Here is a 19873-nt window from a genome sequence, read left to right as displayed (position 1 = left end):
ACTCCTGAAAAAGACAGCACATGAACTGACTGACTGGCTTTTCACGTTCACAGCCACCCAACTATCCTTCCTCTTGCCCAAGTTTTTTTTTTTTCTTCTTCTTCTGTCACCTTCAGTTTCCATAATACTGCTTCACAAGTCACAGGTGCATTCCTGAGTTTAAAAACGTGGGTGGAGCTGCATTTGCCACAGCTGTGACACAGCCTAATGCCTAGGAACAACCAGAATCCAGCATGGCCTTGACAGTACAGCTTTCCTGCAGAAACTTGACCTCTCCATAGACAAAGTCACCAAAGCCTGCTACAAGGCTAAAAATTGAGGAGCCGTTCTCGCTCGGTCCCTTTGTATCGCTCTTGAGTGGTGTGTCTTTTAGCTTTATTTACCGATGGTCCTATGTGAGACAAAAGAAAAGAAGTATAAACAATCTCCTAGGTAGGGAAGAGAAAGCCCCTGGTTTTGTTGGTTTTCTATTTTATTTTGTGTGCAGGTGTTTTGCCCATGCTCATGTGTGCAGTGCCCCAGAGACCAGGAGAGGGTGTCAGATCCCCTTAGACTGGAGTTACAGTTGTGAGCTGCCATGTGGGTGCTGGGGCTCAAACCTGGATTCAGTGCTTTTAACCACTGAGCCATCCATCACTCCAGACTCCAATTCTTCTATTTTTATTCTCCCAAACAAATCAGTCCTGTTCTCTTCAAGCAGGGGCCAATTGTATGAGGCAGAGTCACCAAGAGCAGCAGTAGCATTTGGCTCTGGACAGTCACCATGAGAGAAAACAGAGGCTGCCCTGTACTGCTGGCAGGCAGGGCTGGCTGGCTGTTGCCGAGTTCATCTCAAGGCAGCAGTCCAAGCCTGCTATATTCAAGAGCTCACTTCAGCCTTTGCTGAAGCCTCCAGAACAAATGGCAGTGAATGCCTAGTGAAATAACTGGCTAACTATAAAGTCCTGGGGAGGCTTTGTTGTTCCCTTTTATAATTTTGTATGCAGTATGAACTATCAGGTGGCCATGAATACAAATTCAAATACTACACAGAAATGTTCAAGATTAAAATTTTCTTTTTGCACCAGGATCTTTCAGCCTAGGCTGGCCTCAAACACACTATAGATGACCTTGACCTCTGGATCTGTCCTTCCACCTCCCAAGACTGTGACCCCATGCCCAGCTAATAAAATTTTCTTTTTGCAATATTTTTCCTCCCATGCCTGTGAAAAGTAAGTGCTCTTACCTACGTAGCTGAGTAAGACAGGAAGAAATATCAGTCCGTGAGTGGCTCCGAGTAAGACAATGGCTAAGTACATCCTAAAGTAAAATATCTCAAAAATTTGAGATTTAGCAAAGGCCAACACCACAATCCCTCCAAATTTTGTAAGTGTGATTCCGCTGAATACCTGAAGAGGTTGAAATGACTTGTTAGCATCGATGAGCATGCACTGTCACACAAACCTGCCTTAGCATCTGTGTCCAAAGGGTTACTGGACGGCTGCAGAACTGCTGAGACACTGCTTTCTACCTAACATTGTTTGGCCTACTGCTTTGTTTGCCTGTATCTAGGATGTCTTAAGTGCAAAGGTGTGGAGGCTGACTGAGTGTCTTCCTCAGGGCTGAGACAATCTCACTGAAATTTGGAGCTCACACAGCTGGACTGGCTGGCCAGTGAACTCCAGGGATCCAGCCCTCTTTACCCATCAGAGCTGGTGTTACAGATGTACCAGTGTGCACACCTCCTCATGCAGTGCTGGGATTCAAAGTCAGGTCCTCATGCTTGGTGTGGCAAGCACCTCATTGGTGGAGTCAGCTAGCCCTAGAGAAAAATCTTCGAAAAGGTCAGAAGGTAGCTGAAGGGTAAAAGATATTTTCCTAGAAAACTGTCTTCCACTCCTCAGCTGTAGCAGCCTTGGCTTTCTGGTTCAAATCAAGCAGTATCAGAACTAAGACACATTCTTAGACGGAAAAAAATTTAAAAAGATGATAGTGTGGGGGTGGGCAAGCCAATGCATGTGAGTTCAGTTCTCACTTTCCATCTTCCACTTGGGTCTGGAGATCAAACCAGGCTTGCGGAACAAGCACCTTTGACCTCCTCAGGTATCTTGCTGGCCTGGGAAATAGTTTAAGTATCTGACATTACTGCAAAACAGACACTTAAGTTTTCACTCTACCGATATTTTCTATAGTAGTAGAGTGATTGATGGGGCACTGGGATAAAGAGTTGGATCAAGCACCTCCAGGCATCAACTAGAGCCCAGTGAGCTCTGCAACTCAGGAAATTCTTGCTGTCGCCACATAGTGCTGGCTTCTAGCTCTCTCATATCTAAACTTCCTGTTTAAGCCATCCAGTTGCCTAAAAAGAGACCACACAAGGACAATTCTGAGGAATTATAGGTCTGTTGAAGATGTAGCCAACTATTAGTGAATTGTGTGAAAATCTGTCACTGCTGGGAGCTGCCATTTAAGGAATGGATCCTAATTCTGTTTTACCCACTCAATTTGGGTGTCTTTGAGAGGCCACCCCCCTTGCAGGCCCCACCCATCCTGGGGCCTAGCATACTCACAGAACTACCCATGTGGGCCAGCGCCTCTTCTGCTCGGCTTACTCGGCTTCCTTTGGTACTCATGGTGAATGCTCTTGTTATATGGCTGCAGAACTCCACAGAAATGCCACAGCTCTGAAATAAAGCAATCTCTTCAGCTGAAAACTCCCCTCAACTACAGCAGGAAGCGCAGAAGTCCTCTAGGCCCTACCCATGGCTCCACTTTTCTATACCATCTTGGCTTTGATTTGGGGAATTTCTGGAAACTTTTCAAGATTACCTATATCCTTTCCCACTGAGCAGCACACTGTCACTCCTTCATTTGGGCCTCATTGCCACTCTGAAGGTGTTCCTATCTGAATGTTTACCTTTCATTAATACTTTCTCAAACTCACATCTTCAACAGTTTTTTTGTTGTTGCTTTTTGAGATAGGGTTTCCCCATGTAGCCCCTACTGTCCTGAAACTTGCTCTGTAGACTCAGAGATCCACCTGCCTCTGCCTCCCCAGTGCTGGGATTAAAGGTGTACATCACCACACTTGGCTATATCTTTAATACTTTCTAACTACCTGGTAACTGTATGGAAAGTCCTACAGAATAACCTGGTACGTGTCTTAATGTCATTATGCTATAGTTTTTTTTTTTTTTTTGTTTCCAGACAATCTCATTTAGTTCTGGCTGACCTCAAATTTGCTGTGTAGCTAAGGGATGACTTTGAACTTCTGACCCTCTTCCTCTGCTTCCCCAATGCCGGGGCTACTTGTATGCACTCTAGAGCTTACATAATGCCAGGGACTGAACTCTGGGTTCATGCATCTCATGCAAGCACTCTACCAAACTGAGTGAGTTACCACAGCCCTTTTTTTTTTTTTTTTTTTTTTTTTTTTGAGACAGGATCTCAATTTGTAGTCTAGGCTGGTCTGGAATTCACTGTGGTTGAGGCTGGCCTCTAACTTGCAGGAGTTCTCCTATCTCAGCCTCTTGGATGCTGGGAATATAATGTGTGCCATCACACCAGGTCAAGTGGCTTTGTAGTCCTTTCTGAGCAGTGGAGACAGTGCATCCAAACAGATCCTGGAACCACATTTTCACATCACAGCACCATGCGCTACCCTAGTCACTACTGCTGCAAGCAAAAGGAGAGAAGACTGAAGCCTTGAACTTTCGAATCTCCTGCCTCACCTGCCTGAGGGCTGGGATTGCCCAGCTTCAGAAATTGAGTGATCTTCTGCTCCCAGGTGTTCTCAGTGCTCTCTCAGTGTCCTGCTGACTCAAGCACTCATCCCATCTCTCCCTGGGCATTACGAGCAAAAGGCAGCCACAATATTTCAGGTCCCTTCAGAACTTACATGAAACCCAAGTCACAGGAGCTAGGAACAAAGCGAGCTTAGAGCAGGACTCACCATCACCAGGTTGACTAAGGACACAGCATTCAGACTGATGTCCCACAGCCACATAACCCCGAACATGTTGACCAGGATCATGGCTATGGTGATACACATGATGACTGCAGACCACAGTTCACAGCCCAGAACCACCAAGGTCACCAGAAATATGGAGCCCAGAGACACACTGAGGTTAAAGATGGTGTCATCAATGATGGTCAGGTACTGTTCGTAGAAGACGTAGAACACACTAGGAAGGAGAATATTTGGTTAGAGCTGGCACTCCTGGGGTCTTGCTGCTTTACCCCACTACCCTCAAAGTGGGAAGACTGCTGAAAGGTGACAGACACCCCAGAAAACCACCTGAGATTGGCACAATGCATCTAGAGCCACCCAGCTATCTTTGATAGCCACTGACATCCAAAGAACGACCTGAAAAGTAATCCCAAGTGCGTGTTTACTTATACAGTTTTTACTTAATCCCAATTCCTGTTGCCTAATAAACACTGTTAAAAAATTCCATGGCTGTTAGGAAAAGAAACAAACCATACAGGGCCGCTCTGGGAACCACCGTGGGCCATGGCAGTGTTAGCCCAGCTGTGCCTGAGAATTAGGACATGCACTCCAAATGGCCACACAAAGAGGCTGCCATTCTTCAAGGGAGACCACGCTTATGGTTTGAGAAAAGCAATCATTGGTTTGCTCTGCCTTCTGTATTTTTCAAGGAAAAAGCAGCAGCAGCAACAAGAAAATAAAAATCTCTAACCCCAGCGAATGAAAAGCCTGTATCAAAGTACTGTCCCAGGTACTGAGCAGGCAAGGATCCCTGCCAGCTGCTGCCTGCATAACTGGAAGACAGGCATGTCCCTTGTGGAAGGCTTGCTCTCCTGTTGTTACTTCACCATGTGTCTCTCTAGGCTGGGACAGCACACCAAGTTCTGTTTCTGTAGTCCCCAGAGCATAGCAGATGCTCAAGATTCTGGCAATGCTCACCTCAAATTCCCTTCATACAACACACCTGGCTAAGGGTAAAGCAGGTGTCAGAATGAGAGCTAGGGATCTTCAGCGCCCGCACCCTCCAATCCCATCCCCCGTATCGCCACCCCTGCTTTACCTGTATGGGAACACTCGGTAGTTACTCCCCTTAGAATTCATGGTTTCTGTGATGTTCCTGGCTACAAGTTGGGCTTTTTTCATAGCATCGATATAGTCAGCAGAGGTCTTAAGGACCGTGTGGTAGGTCATGAAGTAAGTGGCCCCAACGTAAGTGTCATCTCCGATGATATTAACAGCTGAACTGTAAGCAGCATGTCCCCTGAGGAAGAGCCAGGGATGTCAGAAAGGCTATGGCTTGTAGTAGAATATAAGCACTCTGGGTGAAGTCACCTGACCAGGCCAGATGGATGAAGGTGGTTCACGGAAGGCTTTGCCTTATCTTACTGCTGCACTTTGTCTGGTGTATGGCTGCTATTGTTTCTCTATCTGATTCCATTTAAAATAAAACATGATACAGAGTTAACTTGGCACTACTAAGTGACAGGTGAGGAAGAGCAAGGACCTGGACTTGAATCCAACCTGGCAGAGTCCCCTCACCTTACTCCAACAACTCCTCTGTGAATGGGCACAATAGCCATGCCCACAGACTGGGAGTGCAAAATGGGTCAAAGCCAGTGAGGTGTTTGGCATGACACTGCACAGTGGATACTCCTTTTGGCTACTACTTTCTAACTGAGTCCCGAAAAACTTCCATGCTCTCACGAAGGAAATTCCAGAATAACTTCAATGATCACAAGCAAAGCCAGTTCTAAGCTCTACTCTTCTCTTACTTTTTAAGAGGTAGTCTTCTTCAGACGTAGCAAAAATCTCAAAACAGACATGACACACACAAGTAAGAAGACTGCTCAAAAATCAAGTACATTCATGTGAGTAGTATCACATGTGATATTCAGCATTCACCTACAAATTTTTCCAAGTCAATCCTCTTATCTTTACTATCTCTGGACCAGACATGGGCCCATATGTTTCAGTCCATGTGGGTAATAGGTGGTGTGGTAGTCTGAATGTAACTGGCCCCTATAAGCTCACAGGGAGTGGTATGGCTTTGTTGGAGGAAATGTGTCAGTGGGGGTAGTCTTTGAAGTCTATGCTCAAGATATTGCCCAGTGTCTCAGTTCACTTCCTGTTGCCTGTGGATTAAAGATGTAGAATTCTCAGCTCCTTTTCCAGCACCATGTTTGCCTGCCTAACATGTCCCACCATGATGATAATGTGACTAAACCTCTGAAATTGTAAGCAATTCCAATTAAATGTTTTCCTTTATAAGAGTTGCCAAAGTCATGGTGTCTCTTCACAGCAATAAAAAACCTAACTAAGGCAGGAGTTGGTACTAGGAACTCAGGTATTGTGAAAGGCCTGACCATGCTTTTGTTTTGAAGAATTTGGACTTTGTGACTTTGGGTTAAGAAAGCAATGGAAGACTTTAAGTACTGCTTAATGGGCCATCCTAGTAGGAGCATGGAAGACAGTGGGACAAAGAGTGATTTGAACAGTGGGGGCCTGGCTCAAGAGGTTATAGAGGGGAAGAATATTAGTATGTGGCCTAGAGATTGTTCTTGTGATATTTTGGTTAAGAAAGTACATTTGCCCTTGTCTGAAGAGTTTGCCTGAGGCTAAAGTGAGTTTCGGATTAGTTTCAGATTACTTGCATTGGCTAAGGAAATCTCAAAACAGACTAGACAGTATAGACTCTGTCCTGTGGTTATTAATGGTAACTCTAATGAAGATTTATAATGAAAAGGAACAAGCAGATCAAGGAAAAACATAAAATGTACAATTTGAGGAGGAAAGTAGCACCAGGAAATGGAATACAGCTAAATCCTATGTTCAAGGACATAAACAGATTAAGAAATAGAATAAAGGGAATGGTGACCTCAGGGCAAGATCCCACCCAGCTAAGTTTCCAATTTGTGAAAAGGAATTAAAAGAAAAGCTTAGATGTGGATATGGTGATGCATGCTTTTTATTGTTTTGTAAAAAAAACAAAAAGCAAACAGTGTTTCTCTATGTAGTAGTCCTGGCTGTCCTTGCTTTGTAGACCAGGCTGGCCTTGAACTCACTGAGATCACCTGCCTCTGCCTCCCAAGTGCTGGGGCTAACGGCGTGTACCACCACTGCCTGGCTTGGTGCACACTTTTAATTGCAGCACTCTAGAGGCAGAAGTTGGTGGATCTCTAATTTAAGACCAGCCTGGTCTACAGATTGAGTTCCAGGATAGCCAAGCTTAGGCAGTGAAGGAAACCATGGAAAACAGAAAGCTGGTAAAGATGTAACTGAAAAAGGGGGCCATGGTCCAGGCCCAGCAAGCAGCAGAACTTGGCAGCTTTGGCCACATGGTTCTGGCTTTAGAGTTAAGGATAGAAGAAATGGGTTATGGAATATTCCTCTGTGACTAATGAAAGCTGCTGAGGCCAGGCATGTGTCAGGGGTGATCCTGAATAGAGGCCTAGAGAGGCTACTGCATGAAGCTGTGACGGTGAAACCTGGATTGCCTTGGAGACCCCAACATGTTGTAGATGCCAGAGCTATGGGATACCTGCCAAGGAGAACTGCTAACAGGGAGTAGAACCAGTCAAAGAAAGAAAAGCATGTTGGAGTCAACAAAGCTGAAAGGAGTTGAAGATCTGAAGAGTGCTTTGACATCAGACATGGAGATACAGAGTTTAGAGTTTGCCTACCTGTTTTGGGGGTTTTGTTTTAGTTTAGTATTTCCTCAATATGCTTCCTTCCCTTGTTTTGGAATGGTGATGTATCATTCCTGTGTATTCCTTAATGACATAATATATCCTATGTCATTATATGTCAGAAGAATGTGATCTGATTTTTCATTTTGATTTTACAGAGGAATACAGTTAGGAGATTGCATGAATCTCAGAAGAAACTTGGAACTTTAGACTTTTAAATAAGTTTGAGATTATTATAGACTATGGGGACTTTTGGAGTTGGACTAAATGAATTTTGCATTATGGTATTGTTACAAGCCTATGGGGGCCAGGGAGTGGAATGTGGTAATTAGAATGTAATTAGCCCCTAAAAGCACTTAAGGAGGTATGGCCTTGTTGGAGTAGGTGTGCCCTTGTAGGAGGAAGTGTGTCACTGTGGGTTTTGAGATTTTTCTATGCTCCAGCCATGCCCAGTGTGGACACAGTCTCCTGCTGCTGCCTGTGGACCAAGGTTTAGAACGCTCAGCGCCTTCTCCAGCACCATGTCTGCTGGCACACTGCCGTGTCCCACCATGATGATAACGGACTAAATCTCTCAAACTGTAAGCCAGCCCCAAATAAATGTTTTCCTTTATGAGTTGCTGTGGTCACAGTGCCTCTTCATAGCAGTAGAAACTTTAAGACAGGCAGTCTGGCTGGCCGGGGATTCAGACAGCTCATACTTTCACGATTGGGGTAGCAAGGATTAGAAGAACCTAAACCTTAAACTCTGGCAACATGGCCAAAGCAGAGGTGCTGTTCCTGAGCCCCTGGCACAATGGACCTGCCCTGGGCCTCTCACTCTCCATCTCTGGTGTTCACCTTTGCCTCTGCTCCTTCATGATACGCCTACGAATCTGCCTCCATCCACATGCCCAGGGGCAGGACAGGAACCACAAGTGGAAAATGAGTGCCCAGTGAGGATTAAATCTGCTGAAAACCAAGGAGTTTTCTTTAAATGGGGTCTCTATTTTTTCAGGACTAAGACAGGGTGGAAAAGAGGCCCTTTCCCACAAGCCTACTCATCCAGACTGTTTCCTTCCAAGTTAAAACTATGCTGGATGCTCATCTGACACAGTTCTGCAACACTTACCCTTTGCCACATTTGGGGTTGGGGTTATCGGAAAGGAACATGGGCAGAAATTTCATGAACTCTTTCCCCTGTGGCCTCTGTTTGCCCTCTGGAGTCAGAGGTCTGCAGCGGATGCAGGTTGGGTCAATCACTGGCAAAAGAGGAGAGCCAATCATTAGAAATGGGCGTCAAGATTTAAACACTTGAGACAAGGTACAATGTTCCGGGCACCTTTCCCTCCTTCCAAAGCTTCAGCTCCAATGATTTCATAGCTGAATAAAGGTCAGACCCAGGTTATTCTGTCTTAGGCAAACCATACAGCACACCCTCCTGATGTGGGTGCCTGTTAGGAGCAGCATGAAGGGAGCAGCACGAAGAGACCAGGACTCTCATGCTTTCATGAAGAAAATTCCAGAACGACCTCAGCACTTACAAAATCATAGGGAAAGCATGCATTGAACAGACTCTGGTGGGTACTCTTAGGAAAAGCAATAAATGTGGTCTGAACAAGATGAGAGGTCTGACTGGGGAACCATGTGTCCTTGCTTGACACACAGTCCATAGACAGGTGTATGTGCATGCATGGTTGAGGGAAAGGACAATGACAAAGGGAAGGAGATGCAACCCCAACACTGACAAACAGGCACCAACTGAGGCAAAATGCAATGGTTAAGTGATGCTACCATTTTCTGAAATGAAAAAAAAGGAAAGAACTAGAAAAGGAGATGAAATTACCAGAAGCATTGCAAAACTGGTGAGTGGCGTTGTAGAGTCTACAGCAGGAGGACTGCGGCGCGACCCAGTCAAAGTAGTCATCGATCCAGGATGAGGGGGCAAAGCCTATGCGGGTACTGGAGAAAAGGAGAGGAAATGACTGGCTTGCTTGGGAGTTCCTGGAAATCACTTCCTTCTCTGTCTGACACTGCTGCACTGGCGTGACTGAACACAAAGCATCAAGATAACACGTGCCCAGTGAGCCTGCTTTGCTCACGTGAAACTTCAAAAAGTCTAACAGACTTTTTGAAATGAAAACAACTAAAAGCAACTTTCCTAGGAAAATCTGTTTTTAGTGAGAAATTTCAGGCCTGAGTTGATTCTAGCCAAGGAGTTCCTCCTTCTGCCCATTTCTGCTCAAAGGACCAAAACTGGGCATGGTGAAGCACACCTGGTCTGCAACCCTAACTCCCAAGAGGCCGAGATGGGGCCAGATAGGGAGACCATATAAACATATAAAAAGAAGTATAAAGGACCAGGCAGCCCTGATACTGACTAGTTGTCCAGCTCAGCTGCGTTAAATATCTGCTGCACCAGGGAGTCATTGTCACAGCCCATGCCGCCGCACACCATGTTCTGCCCCTTGTGGGTAGTGTAGTCATGACCTTCCTCCAGAACGAAGTACACAGGTGGACCCGAGTGCAGGTACTGACCGAGCGATTTGAAATAGTCAATCACATAAGAATCCTGAAAGGAAGACCCAAGAGAAAAGGTGTGGTTTGAAGGGAACTAAAGAGATGGGGACTGCTAAGAAAAAAGTGGGCACGCAGTCGCCAAACTAGACTCGTGGTTCTCTTCCCCAGGTCCCAGCACATACCCGTTGCTAAGTCCCAACCAGAAGAGGTCTTGTAAGGTGACCTCAGCTTATGGCTGCTCCACCACTAAGGCGATACCATGAATAGCAGTGTGAGTTAACAGGGGCAGTGGCCACTCCAGCAGAGCCCTGGAGTTCACTGTCATCCCTTGCATGATTAGCATTTAGAAGCAAGCATTAACACCTACACATGTACTCTGAAAGCTATTCATCATCCTCTAAAAGTTAAAGAAAAGAAAGCACCTTACATTTGGCATTGAAAGAGACTGATCCAATCCGATTTCCACTTTGTTCATGACTGCAATACTGAATGACAGAACACCCACAAATACGGCTATCTGGAAAGAAAAGTAAATGGCAAGACACCAATTGCCAATGTAATAATAAATTGAAGAATAGAAATAAAATCGTACAGATAAACACATGATTTTATTTATTTTTTGGTTTTTCAAGACAAGGTTTCTCTGGGTAGCCTTGGCTGTCCTAGAATTTGCTCTGTAGACCAGGCTGGCCTCGAACTCAGAGATCTGCCTGCCTCTTCCTCCTGAGTGCTGGGATTAAAGGTGTGCGCCACCATTGCCTGGCTTGACATGATTTTATTTTATGTTTGGTAGTACTAGAGGTTGAACCCCTATGCCTTGTATAAGACTAGGCATATACTCTACCGTGGAACTACATTCCCAGTCCAAAGCCAGACTTTGCTAGAATGATAAAATAGAAAATCCAAGAGCTATTCTGGAGGTGGTGGGCACATATACTCCCAGCACTCAGGAGGCAGAGGCAGATGGATCTCTGTGAGTTCTAGGCCATCCTGGTCTACAGAGCTAGTTCCAGTACAGCCAGGGCTACACAGAGAAACCCTGTCTTGAAAAACCAAAAGAAAAAAAAATAAAAAAGCACTAGAAAGGACCCTGCTACTGTACTATTTGCCTCTGTATTCTTGCGGTGTATTTAGGTTGGTTGGAATTGTCCTCCCAACCCTCCCAGAAGGCATGTGACATATCTGTGTAGGGAGAGAAGGCAGAGAGAAACCACAAAGAAGTTCATACCACAATTGGTCGCAGCCAGTCCTTCAGCAGAAAGGGGGCAAAGGAGTTTTTGAAGAAGCGAAACAGGTAGCTCTCAGAGGCCTGGATGCCTCTTCCATTGTCAGTGCCTCCCACACAGCACAGGATGTCCAGCCGATTTTTCTAAGGGTACAGAGAGGATGAGGCTACAAAAATGCTCTGATGTCACCTGACTTTAGACTCATACATATCCTAGATCTTACCTCTTGCCTCTTAATATCTAACCCCAAGAGGCTCACAAAGCAGGTGATCTGAAGGAGGAAGTCAATGAGGACCGCCAAGCCCGCAAACAGAGAGAAGGTGTGGACAGCCGGCATCGAGGACAGTGCCCCTGCAGGGAGAGGGAAGCACTGTCACTCCGCTTAGAAGACGGCACACATGCGATTTCCTCTTGACCCACACTATATTGATCATTTTAGGAGCAAAAATATTTTTAACAGGTTGTCAGTATTTAACAGTGGAATAAGGTTTAAACAAAATTCTAGATTCATCATATTATTTGGGGGTTAAAAAAAATCAAATTTTGTGATGCTGGGCTGGCATGATCCTAGAAACAAATGCAGACATCTGCCTCTTTAGATGGGATGTGCAGTCCTCAGGATACCACAGCAAGTGGCGAAGTTTGCTGAAGTCACCCTGATACTGAGGCACCCTCTCAGTTGCTATTGGTGACACACTTGCAATGGTTTCCTTCCAAGAAAAGTAAAATGATATTTCCCACTGCACCTGTGCCTATCACCAGAGACCACCGGTTTCAAAAGCATGTTGCTCTGTAGGAATGAAGAGTGGCAAGGTGCCGCATGCCTCCACTGAAAGCTGCACACCTACCCCCAGCCTGCAATGGCCCGTGTAAGAGCTGGTGGTCATGTGACCTCAGACAATGTGAAGACTGTTTCTTCTCAGCACAGACTTCCAGCCTCACTCAGCCTCTACAAGGATGCTTTCTTTCTCTTTCTACACTTTGGAGATGGGCTGCACAGGCAGCATCACTGCACCAAAGAATCCCAGAGGGCTTTATTCCAGCTCATTCTGGCTCCCTGTGCTGAGAGAAGCTCTGCTCATTAACGAGCCTGTTGCCTGGGGAGTTTGTGTTCAGGGAGGAAGCCTGTCTGAAAACAAAGATAGAGCCTCCTGCATGCCAATATGCCTGGGCAGTGCCATGGCAGTGGCCATGTAGGGATGCCATTTTCAAATACTAACACTTGCTATAGGCACAAGAATGGGAAGTGACGGAAGAGCTCAAGTCTCTGTCATCCTGAATCCAAGCATCAATATTGTCCCAAGACACAAGAACAAGAACACTTGAAAGCTGACTCCCAAGACACTGCCCAATACCCAAGACATGGGGGTCCAGCAAGTGACATTCCAATTATGGAACACCTCACAAAAGGGAACAACACAGGGGGTGTAATCAGATACCGAAGCAAGCCACAGGCCTGGTACAACCTACAGTAAAATTACCAAAGAAAAATGCCGAGGTCTCAGAGAAGGAAGAAAGGAACATTGTAGGGGCCACTTCCCCAAGGATCCTGCCCAGTTGCTGATCCAGTGTCTCCTCCTGAAGACGCTCGTCTCTCTTAAAGAAAAAAAATGCACTATTACAATTTCTCTGCAACAGAAATGCCATCTCATTCCTGTCTTGTGTTAACTTGAGGGTAAGGGAAGCAACGACTGGATGAGTAGCTGCAACAACTAAGCCTGTGGACCAGTGAAGCCATTTAATTAACCTGGTTAATTGAATCAGATCACCAACCTGGGCTCATGTATCAGAAAATGGCCTGGTACATGGGTTGCAGGAGGGTAGATCACTAAGTGACACTTGTATGTCACTGAAGGACCCCAGGCAATTGAGACCACATTCTACACAAGCAGACTGTGGACACTGTGCCTTTAGCAGAAAGAACCTCAGGACACAACAAATCTGTTATGCGTCTACAGCATGCTGGACTCAATAACATTCATATTTGAAATGATATTCTTACTAGTCAGTTCTTATTGCACGCATGTGAAATGGTGTTTAATACCAAATTCTCATTTTATAGCCCACACATCAAAGACAGCAAGGAGCCATTGAAGGAAAGGCTGTCTGCATTTTCAAAGGCATGCTGGGCAGGCACTCACAAACCTGAGAGTCTATGCTTCCTGAGACGGTGAAGACTTACCTGGTAGGTCTGCACTAGAATGAAGATGTTATCCACCCCGACAGCCAGCACCAAGAATGGGATGACTTCGATGACAATGAGGGTCAGTGGCATCCCCATGTAGCTGAAGACGCCCAGGGAGCAGGCCACTGAGCTCAGTACTATCAGGATCCCCGCAATGCCCAGTGAGATTTTAGAATCCACCTGATGTTAGGAAAAGGCATAGATCATCAGAGAGCTCTCTGTCTACTTGTTCGAGAGTCTATCCAAAATAAGAGTGAAATGTACAGTCCACAGTGCGGAAGAACATAGAGTAACTTCTAGGTTTCTTGCTAGAAATAAAGCTCACACACGCACAGGTCAATTTTTTTTTTGGGGGGGTGGTGAGTTCAAGACAGAGTTTCTCTGTGGCTTTGGAGGCTGCCCTGCAACTAGCTCTTGTAGACCAGACTAGTTTTGAACTCACAGAGATCTGCCTGCCTCTGCCTCCCGAGTGCTGGGATTAAAGGTGTGCGCTTCCACTGCCCCTTACCCACTCACAGGTAATGACATGGACAAAATAGGGGGGAAAAAGTAGTTTATGTGAAGTAAGGCTTAGGTGTAAAGTGAGGAAAGCAGATTCAGAAAACAGAAAGTTATATGTAATTAGCATCAAGTTCATCGAAACACTGCCACATGTGAGGTAGCCTTGGGAAGAACAAATGAATTAATAAGGACAGGAAAACACGACACGTCACAGTTCGGATTGTCATTTCTACACAAATATTCACAGCCCTCTAGCATCCTCCCCATGTGCCCCTCACACTTACCAGAAGTCTGCTACAGCTCTTTATGTGTCCCAAGGCAAGGGAAATATACAGAAACATGATGGCGTAGCTGATGGCAATAGTGAAGACGTCACTGTTACTTTCCCGATTGAGTTCATCTTCAATGCTTCTCTCAGCAATGAAGGAAATGGTCAGATTGGGATTCTTGTAGCTTTTCACAAAATCAATAAACCTAAAGAGTAAACAAGTTTTTACAATTCTAATTAAAAACTGTACCATAGTTGAGTAAGAGCAGTCTCCTGCTTAACCTCTGCCCAGGAGCCTGGCAAGATGCCTTCAGACTATAGCCAAATTCCAGATGCTGACATTTCTGCCTTTTGTGGTGGTACAGGCGCCAAACACAAGACCCTGGGCACTCTACGGTCAGCACTGTACCTTTATAAGCCCAGACCTGAAATGGTGTACCGTTTAGAACATGTTTAAAATCAACTCATGTTCTTTTTTTTTTTTTTTTTTTTTTTTTTTCAGAGACACATCTCACTATGTACCCACGATGGTCTAGGATTTCTGAGTTTAGTGATCCCTCTGCCTCAGTATGAATACGGGGATCAATGGAATTAATAAAGTTAGAAAAACAGATATATAAGTTCAACACAAGCTGTCAGATCACATCTGATTTCATTATAGGAAATCATAAGCTGCTTCGAAAATTCCCCTGCAAGCAAGGCCCCAAGAAGCCATAACAGACTGAGATGAACAAAGTAGGATTCATTTTTTTTCTCATTCCAAACTTATCACAGCAATCATTAGACTGTGACACTGGCACAAGAACAGACACACAGGCAAAAGCATGAAAGTAAGAGCTGTAGACATACTGTGTCTGACACGGATGCTATGACCACTCAACAGTGAACAGGAAAAACTTTTCAGCAAATGCTTAAAGACAATTAGATGAATAGCTGCATGCAAAGAATAAAGCTAGAGCCTTACCCTCATACCATACACAAAACTTAATGGGCTGTGAGTGGTAGTGTAGGGCTGTTCAGGGCTAGCCTGAGCTCTGCAGTAAGACCTGATCTCAAAACCAAGGGCTGGGGGCTGAGAGATGGCTCAACAGTGGCTGCTCTTCCAGATGAACCAGGTTCAATTCCCAGCACCCACATGGCAGCTCACAACAGTCTGTAACTCCAGTTCCCTGGGATCTAATACCTTCACACTAATGCACATAAAATAAAGTTAAAATAAATTAAAAAACAAAAAAACCAAGGGCTGGGTATATAGCTCCATAGCAAAACATTTACCTAACATAGGGGCCGGGGTTTGAAAATTTAAATGGATCAAACAGAGGAATTAACATTATAAAATTCTCAGAAGAAAACACAAGAATCAATCTGTCATCTCGGCTTCTCAGATACACCAAAAGTAAGGCAATAAAAGGAAAAATCTGAACCACAAAATGAAGAACTTTTATGCTTCCAAAGTTCAAAGGGGGAGAGCCATAGAAATGGAGACAGTATCTTGAAATCACATATCTGATAAGGGACTGACTTCTAGCTAGAGTGTATAATAGACTTTTACAACTCTAAATAATAGAAGCACAGAAAATTCAGTTAAAATGGGCAAAGGATATGGAGAATAAGTTCATGAAAAGATGCTTGAGATTTTTAATCAAGAAAATGCAAATCACAGGGCTGGGGATGTCGCTCTGATGATGGAGTATCCACTGAGCATCACAAAACCCTAGGTTCTGCCCCTGACATTGCACAAAACAGGGCACAGTGGTGTAGCTGTGACCCTAGCACTCGGGAGGTAGAGGCAAGAAGATCAAGGCCATCCTCTACTACACAGCAGGTTCAAGGCCAGCCTAGACCACACGGGACCGACACAAAAAAGAAATCAGAAAATGTTGCTCAGGGCTACTCCTAACAGCCAGCGTGAAAAGGTCAGATAAAGCATGCAAACACAGATGGGCATCACCACACAGTGGAAACCGCTGTGGTTTCAAACAGTTAAAACGCTTACTGTAAGACCTAGTGATACACTGGGCATTGGTGGCGCACGCCTTTAATCCTAGCACTTGGGAGGCAGAGGCAGGCGGATCTCTGTGAGTTTGAGGCCAGCCTGGTCTCCAGAGCGAGTCCAGGATAGGCTCCAAAGCTACACAGAGAAACCCTGTCTCAAAAAACCAAAAAAAAAAAAAAAAAAAAAAAAAAAAAAAAAAAACCCAAAAACCCAGTGATTCTATCCCTACAGATACACATGTCTCCAAAGGAAATGAAAACATGTCTAATAAAAGTGTGCATGCAAATATGCATAGAGCTACTCTTTAGAATAGCCAAAAGACAGATGCAACCCAAATGTGTGTAAATGATAAATGCATGAATAAAATGTGGTATGGCTATACAGTGAAGTACTTGGTCAAAACGAGAAACAACATATGTCACTACATGGACAACCCCAAACACATATGGTAAGTAAAGAAAGCCAGACATGAAAGTCCACATATGTAACTGTATTCATACAACACTGACAGCAGAAAAGTCTATGAGGGCAAAGGCAGACTGTGGTTGTCTAGTGCTGTGGGTGAGAGGTTGAGAAGGGGGTGAAAGGACAGCTAAAGGGAACAGTATTTATCCTAACAGAACATTCTATTGGCTGAGGCCTTAAGTGGAATACTCAACAGGAGTGGATTGTACAAAGGTGTATGAATACATCTGTACTCTCCCATACAAATATCATTCATATAACCTGCTTCTAGATAAACCTGTTCAAAGACTTCTTAGCAAGTAAAAATGACATTGTAACTTAGTCCTGCTGCAAACCAGACAGTGAGGTCCAAGTGAGCACGCTGCCCATGTCCAGCCCCATGAATGACTCACTCTTTCTCCCAGGCCTGGGCCCTCTGGAGCTTCTCTGTGTCGTTATAGTAATTACTGACAGGGAAGGTGATCACAAGCGCAGTGGCATTATTATAGTTCTGATCTAGAAAGCAAAAATGTAACATCAATAAGCCAAGTACTAGCATGCAAAGTCAGCTAAACATGAGTCACCAGTCTCCCATTAGAGCTCCCTCTGCAAGCAGCAGGCATGGAATCACTCTGTGCCTGCAGCTAACAAATACAAATGCAAAGGATTCTGACAGTTGTCACTTAAGGAAGAATAGTCTTTTATTAAAAAGAACTCAGCATCAATTCCTGTTCATTTTCCTCTTTTCTAATTTTGTTTTATAATGATTACACATAATGGGTTTCACTTCAATATTTTCATACATGTATATAATGTACTTTGATCCCATGTGTGCCCAGTGGCCTCTTTTGCACTTCTCACCCCTGCTGATCCTCTATATGTAGCCCAGACTGATCTTGAACTCAGAGATCCACCTGCCTCTGCTGCCTGAGCGTTGGGATCAAAGGTGTGTGCCATCACACGTGACCAATGATAGTTCTTAATGACACAGTGTGTACATTGCAAACATTTCAAACTAAGTAGAAAGATGTTTGTTGTAGTTTTTCTCTTCTTTCCAAATTTCTATTCTATTCTTAGTTTCCCTCCTCAGCCTGTGGGTAGCCAGCTGTGAACAGTTTCAGGAACACACAAGCAAACACAGTGTGTGGTCTTCCCTTTCTTCTTTTCACAAAGAGTCACATCTGCTCTCCAATAAATATAAAGTTGTGTCTCTTGGAATCTACTGTGCCACACACCTCAGAACTTTAGAGCCTGAAGAAGGTAAAGTTGGTGGCTAGTTAGGGCCTCCTGGCCAAGTTCTAGGCCAGCCTGAGTTTGTGTCTCCAAACACAAAACAACAACAAAAAAAAATGTGTCTAAAAAGATTGTTCTATCTCAGTACATAGTTACAAAAAACTTCCTCATTCTTTTCTGCCGTGTAATATATTCCAGTATCCAGGTCTCCACTGGTGGATAGCTTGGCATTTTTTAAAAAATTACAAACAAAATTACTATAAAGACTATCTACATATATTTTAATACATAATGTTCCTATTTGTAGAATCATTTTTTTTCTGTCATCTTTGAGTCAAAACTATAGGTGTATCTAATTTCTAATAACTTCCCTACAAAGTTTTGATCTGTATCTAACAAAATACTGAGTCATATCTTGGGCAGGTTTTATTTTATGTGCTGTAGACACACCAGGAAGCAAAGACAGAAGAAGCCATCCCTGCCTGGGGCTAACAGTCTCGTAACTAACCAACCTTGCCATGTCCTCACCAACGATATGGGTTTTCTCAGTTCTGTGGCTTTCCCCAGTTCCTTATGTACAAAGACCGAAGTGATCTCACTTCACAGAAGTGAACATGAGTATTTCCTCCATTTAGTCATTTTTTTTTGGGGGGGGGATTGCCGCAGAGATGGCTTGGCAGGGGAGACACACTGAGTTTGGACCCTAGCACCCCCATGAGAAGGCAGGAATGGTCACTCACACTGCCTGTTACCCTAGCATTTTGTGGGGCAGAGAGGAGAGTCTGGGACTTGCTGGGCACCAGCCTACTTCCTCAGGCCTTTGTGCACACAAACATGCACCTTGTCCCACCCCTGCCATGTGAAATACACACACACACACACACACACACACACACACACACACACACACACACACACCTACCTCTATTGCTTCTCGTAACTTTCAACTACTTTAAACTTGAACCCCCCCCACCACATAGCTCCCTTTATTAATGGAGAAATGCTGTCTGTTATGAGGAGTAATAGGTGTGTATGTGTGTGGTTTTTGCCTTTTACTTTAAAAATTTTTTTTCTTTTGGAAAACAAACTTTATTGTTCCCTGTAGCCAGGAAGGTTCTAAAAACTGAATTTCCCTCTTGACTTAAAACAAATAAACTGTATGTTCTCTTTCATACATGATTTTAAAATTCCTCTAAAGTCAAATTCAGTCTTTCCTTTTGTGGCTTCAGTTTTTTTTTTTTTTTTTTTTTTTTAAATCCCTCCTATGTTTTCTTCCAGTTCTTTAATAGTTTTGCTTTTCACACACCCATCTTTGATCTCCTGGAGTTTGGTGGTGGTGGTGGTGCACACCTTTAATCCCAGCACACGGGTGGCAGAGGCAGGGGGACCTCTGTGAGTTTGAGGACAGCCTGGTTTACAGAGTGAGTTCCAGGACAGCACAGCCAGGACTACAAAGAGAAACCCTGTCTCAAAAAAAAAAAAAAAAAAAGACCAGATCCACTTTCCCCTCTGGGAAGGCCAGTGACATCACCTTTTTTCACTACCATATAAGAAAGGGCTTTTTATGACATGAGGCAGAACACATCTCAAATACAGATGACAACTTCTCTCTTCCATTCTGAGGGAAGAAAAGCTATCTGGCCTCTTTAACGACTGGAGAAAACCTGTTCGGCTGGCAGCAATCAGGCTGCAGATGTTAGTTAGAGGTGTCATGAGTCATCATCTCCCTGCACTACCTGTCCCAGAAGCAGCAAACAACTCCGTAATCACTGTCCTGACTGGTTAGAAAAACAATCCACTTCTTTTTGTTTTCTTGTTTTGTTTAGACAAGATCTCACTATGTAGCCTAGGCTAGTCCCAAACAAATG

At 44.4% G+C, this 19873-nt stretch overlaps 1 protein-coding gene across 1 annotated transcript in view; it reads right to left on the bottom strand.

Moving 5' to 3' along the window:
* Positions 1 to 101: 101 nt before the first annotated feature.
* Positions 102 to 19873, bottom strand: part of Npc1 (NPC intracellular cholesterol transporter 1) — a 49463-nt gene continuing 29691 nt past the window's right edge. Inside the window, exons 11-25 of the mRNA NM_001246687.1 lie at positions 17186 to 17288; positions 14349 to 14538; positions 13561 to 13743; positions 12860 to 12974; positions 11602 to 11729; positions 11381 to 11521; positions 10580 to 10669; positions 10014 to 10204; positions 9479 to 9594; positions 8765 to 8894; positions 5028 to 5228; positions 3932 to 4163; positions 2550 to 2663; positions 1226 to 1388; positions 102 to 391 (exon numbers count right to left, since the gene is read on the bottom strand). Of these exons, the coding sequence (NP_001233616.1) occupies positions 309 to 391; positions 1226 to 1388; positions 2550 to 2663; positions 3932 to 4163; positions 5028 to 5228; positions 8765 to 8894; positions 9479 to 9594; positions 10014 to 10204; positions 10580 to 10669; positions 11381 to 11521; positions 11602 to 11729; positions 12860 to 12974; positions 13561 to 13743; positions 14349 to 14538; positions 17186 to 17288 (2180 nt within the window). The 3' untranslated portion in view covers positions 102 to 308. The remainder of the gene's footprint in view (positions 392 to 1225; positions 1389 to 2549; positions 2664 to 3931; positions 4164 to 5027; positions 5229 to 8764; positions 8895 to 9478; positions 9595 to 10013; positions 10205 to 10579; positions 10670 to 11380; positions 11522 to 11601; positions 11730 to 12859; positions 12975 to 13560; positions 13744 to 14348; positions 14539 to 17185; positions 17289 to 19873) is intronic.

The sequence above is a fragment of the Cricetulus griseus genome, chromosome 2 (assembly GCF_003668045.3).
Source record: "Cricetulus griseus strain 17A/GY chromosome 2, alternate assembly CriGri-PICRH-1.0, whole genome shotgun sequence".
NCBI classification, from domain to species: Eukaryota; Metazoa; Chordata; class Mammalia; order Rodentia; family Cricetidae; genus Cricetulus; species Cricetulus griseus.
Note: the sequence above shows the minus strand (reverse complement) of the source record. Positions and strands in the feature narration are given on the sequence as shown.